Source organism: Pteropus vampyrus, unplaced genomic scaffold (assembly GCF_000151845.1).
Source record: "Pteropus vampyrus isolate Shadow unplaced genomic scaffold, Pvam_2.0 Scaffold192, whole genome shotgun sequence".
Lineage (NCBI taxonomy): Eukaryota > Metazoa > Chordata > Mammalia > Chiroptera > Pteropodidae > Pteropus > Pteropus vampyrus.
In genome coordinates this window covers 1,053,046-1,065,521 of record NW_011888973.1, presented here as the reverse complement: position 1 = coordinate 1,065,521, position 12,476 = coordinate 1,053,046, and the positions used below count along the sequence as shown (strand labels likewise).

General features: G+C 44.8%; 1 protein-coding gene across 11 annotated transcripts in view; it reads left to right on the top strand.

The window, feature by feature from the left end:
• IMMP2L (inner mitochondrial membrane peptidase subunit 2) overlaps nucleotides 1–12,476 on the top strand; it is a 690,748-nt gene that overhangs the window by 140,316 nt on the left and 537,956 nt on the right. Inside the window, exon 5 of one of the 11 annotated variants that reach the window (XM_023537466.1) lies at nucleotides 3,193–3,487. The exons of the other annotated variants lie outside the window; for them this stretch is intronic. Coding sequence (XP_023393234.1) covers nucleotides 3,193–3,289 — 97 coding nt within the window. The 3' untranslated portion in view covers nucleotides 3,290–3,487. Of the gene's footprint in view, nucleotides 1–3,192; nucleotides 3,488–12,476 lie in introns of those variants that run through there. 11 annotated transcript variants of the gene reach the window in all.

The window sequence follows — 12,476 nt, the reverse complement described above, 5'->3', positions numbered from 1 at the left end:
AGTCTCATACATTTTAGTGAGAAAAAATTAAGAATTACAGACTATCAGTATATATTGAATTATGATCATAGTGTGTTTCTACAAATAATTAGCCAAATGTATTTCTCTATTCCTAGGGCAATATGATATATCAAAATTAAATAATTAGAATTATAGTTTAAATAAGTTTGTTGAATTACTGAACACTGTTCAAATGACGGTTCGAATTAAATCAATATATATTAATTTTCACTTGAGGATGCTACAGAATAATGTCACCATAGTTATATATTTTTGGTTTACCAGAGGTGAAAATATACTCTGCTTTTGATTAAGTTATTTTAAATAGGAGAAAGGCAAAACTATCAATGGGAGAATAAACATTTTCATATATAATACCAAAATACCAAAAAGTTATAGTGGTTTGCATTATTTTTCACTTTTAGCAATATCGTAGCTATATTGTATTTTTTCGGTAAAATATGGATATTTCTTAGAGTAGCACATTCATTGATGAAAAGTAAAATAATTCTATCAAAATGACTATGGGATAGTATAAAGTAAAACTGAATATAAGTAGTAATATTTGGTTATGTGAACAAAATTGGGACACAGTTTTTAATTGATAGCATTCTAATCGAAGCAGAAATACATTTCAGGTTACTGTTTATCGACATAGAAAAAAATGGTAAAAGAGTGATGTGGAAGAAAAATAGTTTATATCTTTTGAAAATATGCCTTGGTACTTTTAGTTGGGGAAAAAAAAAAGATGATTGATTAGATCTATTTTCAAAGACTCCTAGCCGTGGAATTGTCTTATAGTCTGTTATCCAGTGAGATTCCTAGTTTTTCGGTTTGGTAACTAGTGATAGGATCTGATGTTTAAATGCTTTAATATGGAAAGTTTCTACCCCACTGAGCTTCTTCCATACTCTGAGCTAAGTCATTTACCACAGCCTTTAGCAATTTCATCAGATTTTTTACTGCCCCCTCACACAGAGACAAGTGGAAACAAATAAACAAACACAGAACAGAAACAAATAAACAAAAGGCAGCCAGAGAAAAAAAGAATAAGGAGAATGCATTAGAACTCTAGCTTTATTTATCTTTATTCCCGAAACGTCTGTTACTTGTTTAGAAACATGATAGATAATGAAGATGATGGTGATAAGATGTTGACAGCAGCAGCAAATAAACTTTATTGAGCACTTACTCTGTGCCACCTCCAGAGCTTTCCATGGATCATCTCTGGTGATCAACCAGTGGCGATGAGGAGAGGAACTTATATTTGATCAAATCTAAGATGCATCCTTACTTTATGTACCACTAAGATCGAAAAAATACTGTCACTTCAACTACGTATGCTTTCATTGACTGTAAGGTACATTCCGATTCCAGAGATGACGAAATCTTTAAAAAGTTGTATCCTAATAAATGAAATACGGTGGTTGGTGGATTTGAGAGTTGATTAGAGACTAATCAGTAGCTGCTTCCTATCTTGATGGTCGGTTCTCAAGAAGGTTATCGCTGAAAGGAGAAATTTTTGAAATGTGAGAACATGGTAAGAAAAGACAGGCCTTTAATTCAAAATGGTGTTTAGTGTCTGTTTTGCTTCTCTTGGCTGTCTTTGGATCTGTCCTTTTCCGGAAGAGGATATGCATATAGTGTGAAGAGAATCAGAAGGAAAGATTTATGTGAAGAGAATCAGAAGGAAAGATTAGCGGGGTCTGCCTCTCTTTAGGTGGGGATCGCTTTTTATGTAAGCAGAGGCTAAGCTTTAATTCTGCTAGTTTTAGACATTAGATTGCAAAGTTGTCCTTTTGGCAGTGAGGAATGATGATGGGGAGGATTTTAAAAGTGAAACAGGAAGTGAACATTGAGAAATAGATATGTTGTTCCTAAGGGAATGTTTTTTTCTGGAGACCCTGAACCTGTGAGCCATTCTCTCCTACATAAACGTCAGGAGCAAAATTAAACAGTGCTCGCCAGTGTGCAGAGATTAGACTGCGTATCCTCCCTGAGCAGAGCGGACCACACAGTAAGTCCAGTCGAACATACGTAATGACCTAAATCCCACCCATTATTTGGTACAGAGTCGGAGACAGAAGAGGTAAGGGAAGGAGAAAGGGGAGGAGCTTCTCATGAGAGGTGCCGTGAGGGGAGCAGCTGCAGAGCTGTTGCTTGTACGGTTGTCTATGGAAAAGTGGGAAAAAGGATGAAAGAGTTAATGCATCGTGGTATCACAGAGAGATATTTGGTCTTTGTCTCCAATTGCTGGCACAGAGCGTCTAAAACCCTTGGAATGCTCTGAGTGCTATGAGCATCTTTCGTTCTAACGAGATGACTCTTGTTGGGGCCCTAGATAGCTTTAGGATGGGGGCTGGTCAGCAGAACACTGAGCCCTGCCTGGAAGGAACTTTCAGCCCCACCCCCAGAGGGGAGGGCTGGAGAGCCAGTAAATCACCAAGGGCCAGTGGTTTAATCAATCATGCCAGTGTAATGAGATCCCATAAAACCACCTACGTGCCGGGTTCAGAGAGCTTCAGAGTTGGTGAGCGCACCCAATTCCATGGGGACATGACTCCTGTGCTGGGGACCCTTCTGGACCTACTCTTTTACTTCTTCATCTGGCTCTTCATTTGAACCATTTTTTTAGTAAACCAGTAATAGTAAATAAATAAAATGTTACCCAGAGTTTTGCGAGATGTTCTGACAAATTATTGACTCTTATGGAAAAGTCAATCGTGGGAACCTCCTGACTTTGTAGTCAAGTCGAGCAGAAGTGTAGGTAACCTGGGGACCTGTTACTTGTGACTGGCCTTGGAAGTGAGGAGAGTTCTGTGGGGCTGAGCCCTGAAACTTGTAGTCTGCTGCTGACTCTGGGGACTTAGTGTCAGAACTGAATCGAACTGTAGGACATCCAGTTGGTGTTAGAGTTGGTTGGTATGAGGAGGTAAAACACCTCTCATTTGGTGTGAGAAGTGGTGTGAGTAAAAACCATTCACGCATAATTAGAAGCTCTGAAGCAAAGGCTAAAAAATTCAACGAGGGAGGTAAGGTTATGATAGGTCAAGGGCCAGTGAGGTCAGTGAGAGCTAAGGAAGTTAGGGCGTTAGAATAAAAGCAGCCAGATCCGGTGCTGAGGACCCAAGTCTGCGAATGCCGTGCCCATGACAGAAAATTCTGTTTGTGGTAGTTTTTGCATATTTCCAGCAAGCAAGGAACAGTGACCATTAACGTGTCTAGAAGAGGAAGAAGGGTCTTGACTGTCCAGCTCAGCCTTTTCCTGGTTGGCCGATGCATCTGTTGACAAGGGCGCGTCGAGGATTAGAAACGAGCGAGTAAGTGCCCGTGCGATTGTGGGGCCTGAGTTCTGGTGGACGCCCACCTCGGCTAACATGGCCAGAGGGAGGATGCAGCCTGCAGATGTGAGACGCTGGGTACGAGTGAAATCGAGCTGGTCATCAAGGTCCTGTATGTGAAGAGAAGGAGAGAATGGCGAAACCAGCAGGGGAAAATCGCTTTCTGAGCCTTCACTGCCAACCAGGAAAAATTAGCCTGAAGACCGAGGCAGTGCCTGTCACAGGGCAGGGGCGAGGGGGCAGTGCTCGGTGTGGTCCCTCGTCGGTAGGAACAGAGGGCAGGGGTCCCACGCAGGGTGGAGGCAGGTGAAGGACTGGCGTGGTCACGTTGCCATGGTTAAAGGGCCCTACCCAGGCTCCCTCGGGCTCAGCCTTATTTCACTTACTGTTTATGTATTTGCCATTGTTTGTTGTAAGTCTGAAGCCTGAAGCGTTTCCCTTTACCACGTTTGGGGTTTTGCATAATCGCCCTTGTATAAAGCACAGGCACAATGCATTATCTACAATTTATTAGTTTGGTTTATCAAAAAGAGGAAAGATCTAAGATACAAAGCAGTATGAATGTAGAACCCTTCTAGATTTGAATAATTTTTTCCCCTAATTGTCTACAGTCTAGCCTTGTTCATACCCAATTTGTTTATGCTTTTAGTGATTCATCTTCATCGAGTCTTTGTAATGCATGGGACCTTTTTTTTTTTTTTTTAGATATAATACTTCTTCCCTTTTTTGTACTTATATTTCATCAGCTTGTGAACAATTAACTGGTACAATTACAGCAAGAACAACTGATAATAAGTGTGGGAACCAAGCAACCGCCTTTCAAATAAAAGTTGTAAGAAGCCTCAAATTTGTAATCAGAATTGTTTTTATGATAGTTGAATTTATTTTGGTAATAATGGTAAGAAGTGATGTTCCAAATTGATAATGGAGATCTGTTTTTTAAACTTATCCCCTAATTAGAGTATTACTCCTCGTAGCTCTGTGCATATACATTTGTCTGTGTGTTTTTGTTTTAAGATGTGATCCTAAAAATACACACACAGAAATTGAAATTTAGTTCTACTGCAGTCCCATACTCTTCCCTTGTTTGGTTCTGTTGCTAAGTCAGAAATTCACGTTTACTAGATTTTTCTCTATTGCTATTGAGATCATTTTGTTATATTTCAGTTTTATTACAGGAATAAGCAGCAGGAGCTAATGGGCCATAAGAGGGAAATTTGTTGTTTAAACAATGCTTCTCTTTTGTATTTGGCTAACCTGGAAAGGGGAAGGCACAATTCTTCTGTCACAGGGCAAGAGGTGAATGGATGAGCGTTAGAGGCAGATTTCACCTTAAAATTTACAACTGTCTTGTGAGTCAGAAGTAACATTACCAGCTCACAAGACAAAACTATACAATGCGCCCAGCTCAAGCTATGTTTTATTAAATACCAAAGGAGGGACTTGTTGTAGGTCGGTTCCCCGGAAGTGACCACTGAGATGGCGTTTGGGACACAGGTGCGTGACAGGACCCGCCTCTGGGAAAGGGAGGGAAAGGTAGAGGGCGAGGCAGAGGAGGAAGCTCACCTGCCAAGCGGGCCTGACGAAGCCCCAGCCAACCCAGAGGGGGCCCTGGAGGCAGCGTCCCCTGTCGCCCCTGCTCCCTGCTGGGGGTGGGGTGGAAGGTGCTGCCCTCTGCATCTGAGGAGATGTGGATGTCGCTGCAGGAGGGTGGCGAGCGAGCCTGTCCTTGACGTGGGATGTGGGGGCCCATCTCTTCGTCTGCACGGTTCTTCTTTCACGAATATCAGGAATTTTTTGCGATTATGTTCTTATAATAGTTAGAATTGCCAATGTATGTCACCTTTAACCAGCCAAGTGTTTCGTAAGAATGAACAGTTTACAGTTTTTAGACATATTAATGCAGGCTATACGTTGTCTCTAGCCACAGCAGACTTTCTCTTTTTCTTTCTTTTTTTTTTCTTTTTGGAAAAATTCATAGTCCTTCATAGAAAGTTAAAGTTTTTCTTAATAGAATGTGAACATTTATGACCAGACATTTCTTTTTTTAAAACTTATTTTACAGTGATTTCAAACTTATACAACATTCCAAGAACAGCACAAAGAACTCACATCTTCATCACTCAGATTTCCCTATTAACATTTTCATACAATTTTCTAATCGTGTCCTCCCTCCCTCTCATCCTGCTGTCCCTTTATTCCCACACACTACGGTTATTTTGAAGATTTTTGGGGAGGGGAGGCTTAAGATTAAAAGGTACAGACATGATACTTCAGTGCTTCCTTAGTACGTTAGCATTTCCTAGATGAGGACATGTCCCCACGTAGCCTCAGCATAACCACCTAAATAGGAGATTCACGTTGGTAACATATTTCCTTCTAACCCACAGATCCCATTCATAATCCCTCAGCTCCCAGTGGCGTTTGTTACAGGTCCAGAATCCAGGGTGATGGCTTCGCTTAGTTCGCCTGGCTCTTAGGTCATCAGTCGGAATCGTTCCTTAGTTTTGCCTTGTCTTTCACGATCTGGACATTTTTGAGGAGTATGGCCGAATGGTGCTTCTCTCTTTGGGTCTGTCCGATGTTTCTTCGTGAGTAGGTTCGGATGGTGTGTTTTGGGCAGAATTGCCAGAGAAGCGATGCTGTTCTAGTTCGGTATGCTAAACGATGCTCTGGGCTTATCTGACACGTTTCTGCCCCAGCCTTGGAGCTGCTAAGGATATCTGGTTCCTTTTAGAGGAGAAGGACGTTTGGAAACTAAGATCTGGTGCCCAGAGGTGCACATCGCTCTTGGGACAGCTTTGCTTCTCCGTCTTTGTAGTGAATAAATCTAGGAAATACAGGCTTGTATGGACATATGTGTTCACCATACACACACATGATTGGTATGTACGTATGTATCTCTCTATCGATTGATCTTTCTATCTAATACATTCACGTGGACATGTCCAGTTCCAGCCCCAAACAGCAGGCCATAGTCTTTCATCCCCACACTATACTTACAGTTTCTTTTCAACACGGAAAACCTTGGCTTCCATTATCCTTAATCTGCCCCCTTGTTCGCTCAGTTCCCTGTGTACGTACCCACGCTGTTGGCTATGAGGGTCACCGCCTTCGCTCGGCCCACCAGCTCCAACCCGCTCACTGAATACTCGGTCTCGGCCTCGCTCGCCATTTCCTCGGCCTCAAACAGGGAGGGACCTTGGTGCTCCTCACGGTCCCCAGCTCTGCCATTACCTCCTCAAGGTGGACAGTGCTGTTCCGATCGAAAGTGTTTCTGCTGAGCAGTTGGTATGGATTCTATAAAACGCGAAATTACTAAGTTAAAATTGAATTCTCTAGTATTTTAGTTTTTTGAAAATTATTGTTCTAAGGTTTGAATGACAGGATTTTAGTGCTTAGCTTGAGATCCTATTACAGGCGGTAATAATAGCGCTGGGATGTGTGCTGGCTGTTTCTGATATTAAAGATAGTTTCCGAACAAGAAGCCATCTATATCGTTAAGGCAGCTCCTTCCTGGGTTTCTTTTGGATTTATTTCTTGGCAGCTCAATAAGCGTTAGCTATTAGCCAAAACAATTTTTGTTGAGCCTTGTTTATTGCTTTGCAATAATGAGAACAGTTATTGAGTCCAGTAATTTTGTGCTTTTTATTTTCAAGCAACAAAGTGTTCTTATTTTGTGATGATGCCATGGACAAGTCATTTAAAAGCTCGTGTTAAAGGCTCTGTAGCTCCGAGAGGTTATCATTGAGAATGGAGGCATGGTGGTCAGAGGAAATGAGCCAAAGGCAAAAGCCTTTTCTGAGCCATCGCGTCTGTAACTGTCCTCGGAGGGCTCTGCGCTTTATGTCATAAAGAAGCCTCCGGTCCTGTGGGTAAATGTTATCAGCAGGAACCTCATCATTTCTGAAAGCAGTTCTTTTATTCCATAGTGTCTGAACAAGAACTACGAATGACAGAGATTTTTTTTTTTTCTTTTTTGCAGGACAACATATGGATGTAGGGATTCTTCTTCTATTTTTGAATAAGAGCTTTGTGATATAAAAAGCAAAGTCAAATTTAAAATGAATGGATGCTAAGACAAACTTAAGGTGTTACTTGGTTAAGTCTCTTTCTCTGCTTTTTTTTGTGTCTGGAGGATTAGTTTTCTTTTTTGTGTGGTTGCCGTATGCCTAATTTTCTTTTGAAGGATAAAATATAATTACTTGTCAGCTAAGAGTTTATGGCAGAGATATTTTTGCCAATAGCTTCAAAGGTAGACCTTGATTGTAAATCGCTCGTGAGTCACGCGGAGCACACAGGATGTGGCCAGAGCAGTCGAAGAGCTGTGGGTGACTGTGCGGGGAAGAGCAGTGAGTGAAGGCTCGCTCCATTCTTTTCCTGTAAACATTCTCTTGTTCTCATGAGTCTTTTATTTCTCCTGTCCTTGTCTAATGTAACTTAGTTGCTTCTTATCCTGTTTCCCCTTCTTTCTGCCCCTGTCTCTCAGATACCAACTCACAAATACACATGAGTTCACCCTCGAATTTAAATAGTTGACATGCTTCGAAATATTCCCAAATGGCGGTCACAGAGGACGTTGTTTGTAATTAGTGTGTGTTTTTGTGTATGTGTGTGTGTATTCACACACACATCATTTTTAAATGGTGAACCAGTCAAAGTACTTGGCTCATTGTAGATCTTCAGCTCACGTTTGTTAAGTGAGTGAGTATGTGAGTTTAAAGAGAGAAGTGTCATTAAGGACTGGAGCAAGCTAGGCAATGGAAAAAGCAGGTCTCATGGAGATGTCATTTATGCAGAGAAGAAGCGTTTTTTGCAGACATGGTGACATCAGGTTACTCAGTGATCATGTGGAACAGCTGCTCGCTTGAGCCTCCTTCTTTACCCCACCTTTCTGCACCACATCTTACTTCTGATTGGCAGGGGGTAAATAATTGAACTGTGCAAATGCTTCACCGGAAAAGGTAAAGCATGTCTTAGACGAAGACACTGACCTGGGTGTGGGACCGGACACGTGTGCCTTTCCTTCCTCCTGATAAGCTCTTCTCATTGGGGCTCGTTTTCCATCTTGAGACGGCCAAGTAACTCACAGTGGAGCCGAATGACTTGTATGACAGAAGCCATTACAGACCACTCAGGACATGTGCTTTTAAAAACACCGTTGGGAAGATCAAGCTTCTCGCATTACCACTTTATGGTTTTACTGTCTGCAGATGGGCTGCTGATGCTGGGGATGCAGATGGCTCTTTGGCATCTTTTTCGAGTGTCTGGTGTTCGGTCAGGGTCCACTCAGGCCAGGGGTGGTGCCCTGTGCCCTGATCAGGAGTTTTTGGAACGATTTTTCTAATGTGCCTGAAAGGCCCGGAACAAGGCACCGCTTCCCCTGCCACTTTCCCGAATGTCAACGTCCTCTTTTAGACGCAAACTGCTGTATTTGACAGAGCATAAACGGCGGAAATCCAAGATTTGGGTTTCAGTTCAGGTCGGGACACCGACCCCTTGGTTCTCTTCCTCCCCATTCAGGTCCCTGCTTAAATGCCGCCTTGTCATCGAGGCTTTCTTCGGCCATCTTATTCGAAACTCCTACCTCCCGCCCACCCCATCTTATTTTCCCGTTAGCAACACTTGACATGTTATACATTTCATTTCTTTATTTTGTTTTATTATCTGTCTCTCCATAAGAAAAAGCTCCACAAAGGCAGGGCCGCCTCAGTCCCAGTGCAATGTGTACAGCAGGCGTTGGTTTAATATTTGTCGATGAATGAGGCCTTACAGGGCTCACCCGATTTATCTAAGGCCGCATTTCTTCAGGCGTGAAGCGCACGTGTTTGGCACGCTTGTGTGCTGAGAGGCCCTGCATGAGGGCTTTGCCATTATTCATAATCGAGGTAGAGATTCGGGTTTTATGACGCACTATCTCTGTACTTCCTCTCACTTTCGCCCGTCTAAAAATACATGTGTAAATATTCTCTCCGAAGTGCAGGGGGACAACAACCCCAACTGCTGGCTTTCTTTCTGGCCTTAGTCCCACTGACAGCCTCGTGACTCATTTTCACCGTCCGGATCCTCCCTCCAGCCCGGTGATCAGAGTTCCCCTAACTCCGGGCCAAACGGAGCCGCGACTGGCCGAGGCGTCAAAGGCCGAGCGTTGGGTCGTCCCGGGCTGGGCAGTCAGGTGGTTTATTCCTGACGGAACGCCTTCTGGGCAGCCTGCCTTCGTTCTTCTTCCAGAAACCGAGGGGGCGGTGCCGATGGACTGCTGCCCGCCCGGTCGCTGCCCCACAGAGTGCTGCGGGGTTCGGGGGCGGGAGGGGCGCCGTGCGCCGGAGCTGGGAGCGGCCTCGGCGGCGCGCTCAAGCCCGGGGCTCGAGGCTGGACGTAGCCGCCTCTGTCCGGTTCCCTAGGGACATGTGATGGAATCTCTACAGTGAAGAGCCGGGGAGGAATATGCGTGAGGCCCGTGAGCACAGGTGCGGCGCTGATGCTTACATCTAACTGGATGGGTCAGGGAAGACTTCCCGACAGGTGACACGACGCAGAGGGTCGTGCTGCATGGGCAGGCGCTTGGGAAAGCTCGGTGTCCAGTGCCGGCGGGCGGCCCGTGAGGCTGGGTTCGAAGGCCTCGCCGTGCTTCTTACTGCGGTGAGTCCCGGTCCCACCGACCTGCTCGGCCGAAGGTGGAGGCGTTGGAGCAGAGAAGGGCGAGGACAGCCGCATGTCCGGTGTTTTTTCGGTTGTGTCGCTCTTTCTGGGCCCCCTGGCCCTTGTCACCGCAGAGCCTCCCCAAGCGGTCACAGCGCCTCCAGCCGGAGCCCTTCCTCTTGCTCTTCACTCGCTGACCTCGGTCCCTTGCCATCCCGCACGCCCCGCGGCCATCTCGTTCTCGGTGCGTTAGTCCTAAGATAGCAGAGCCGTTCCTCCTCCTCCGCTTGCCGTGTCCGCGGTGGCCACGGCCTCCACGTCTGTCTCCCAGCCCGGCGAGCCGGCGGGCCCTGCGGACGCCCAGCGCGGGAGCAGCAGCCGGGCCAGCGCGGGAGCGGGCGCGTCCTGGGCGCGCGGCGGCTCCGTCCTCGTCCCGCGCGCGTGGTCAGGCCCCACGGCCCGTCCCGGTCCGTTCCTGGTCCCCTCCAGCCTGCTGCTCTGACCGGCCTGTCGCCGCCCCTCACATTTTAACGCGTGTGTGTGTGTGCGCGCGCGTGTGTACACACACACACACACACACACACACACACACACACACACACACAGCTTTATATATTCTAGTAGCCACGTTAAAAGTAAAAAGGCGATATTGACTTTAATAATACATTTCATTTTATCCGGGATATCCAAAATACTATTTGAAAATGCGGCCCTAACCACGTGTCAGTGGCCTCCGCCGGCACATGCTCCGTCTGCTGTGTCCTGAAGCCCCCCAGGCCGACCCAGCACGCTTTCTCAGGCAGGGTCAGCCTCAGCGGAGCTGGCCCCGGCTCATTCAGGCAAATTCCATCCACTCGTGGCTTTCCGAGTTTTTCGCCCACACCCAGTAGGAAGTATGTTTTACCTCGTGACCCAGATATCTAAATCTATACCTATGTAAAGTCGGATCAGAAGTTTAAAACCGTGTTTGATTTCATGAAGTGCATTTTGGTGTTTTCTATTCTATTGCATTAAAAAAAAAAAGCTGATTGTGACTATATTGATCCCAGGGCTCACGAATAAGCCAGAATCTACAATTTTGAGAACTCGGTCTACTCTAGCAGCCGTCTGATACATACTGCTGTTATTGCATTGACCAGGTTGCGGTAAAACGTTTTTTTTTCTGCATACGTCTCCTCGCCAGACTCTAAACTTACAAACGAACAAACAGCCTTTCTGTTTCTAGTGACACATTCCGTGCGCCGTGCATGCTCACTCTATATATTCGTTGAAGGACGCGAGTCCAGAAGAGCCGTCCACGAGTCAGGGGCCAAAGCCTCACCGTTCGAGTGCGTCGGCCACAGCCGTCTGCGCGGTGCTGCCACTGCGCTGGTGGTGACGTCAGCCCCTGGCGGTGACGTCAGCCCCTGGCGGTGACGTGGCTTCCTTCCTCCCCACATCTTCTGTCTCTGAAAGAGGAGCTCAGCTTGCTCGCGCTTCCCGCAACCTGGAAAGTGGGTAGCCACGAGAACAACTTGATGATTTGGACTTAGAATCGACTCACGTACTTTCGAGAAGCAGGTTCTGTTCCTTTTCGGGCTGAGTCGAGTTTGTACTCTGAGGTCAGCAATTTCTGCCTGATAATTTAAAAAAAAATTTCCGATGACATGATAACAATCTCCGAGTGTCTCAGAGATAAGCCAGATGGCTCATTTCTAGACTGGTTTTACTGCTAATTAAAGGGATAATTTTTTCTCTCACATGCTCAAGAGCGAATATATTTATTGCCAAAATATTCACGAGCTGGGCAAGCTAAATCGGTTTAGGAAAACCTAATCGGGTATTTTCCATGTCGCATAACTCTGGCGCTTATATTGAGAGAACCTGGGTAGTAGCTGTGACTAAAGGTATCGATAATAAGGGCTGCTTTTTAATAGCTGTGTATTAACTCAAGAAGTTAAATTACAAGTCACTAAAATTTCAAAGAAAAATAAAAACAACTCGTCTCTTTACTTCCGCTTAGGCAAATAATTTTGCTTTTATATGTTCTGAGTGTTGCTGTCCGTGTGAGGTGGCCTGCATGACTACATTGCCCTTATTTTGACACAAGGTCATTATCTGGCTGGAGCATCTTCTAGCAGTCAATAAACATATAATGAACGATTTCAGATTCTTTGAAGATATTAAGTGCAATCTCATTCTGAATGTGGAAGGTGTTTCTTCATAAATGTTTAAAAATCTCTCTTGGCAGGGCCTCGATGTGACAACTGATAAATATACCATTGGATAAGTGTTAGCAAAAAGAGATATCACTATGAAGTGCTTCAAATTATTTAAGTGCAATAATAAAGTATTACTTTTTTTGGCAAATAAATTAGCAATGATTTAATTCTTTCATGTTGATTTATATTGAGTAATACACACAGAAAAGTTTTCGATGGGGGGGCTGTTTTTACTATCTTCTAGTGATTTACTTTTGATTTTTATTTAGATAATTCATAATACCAAATTATC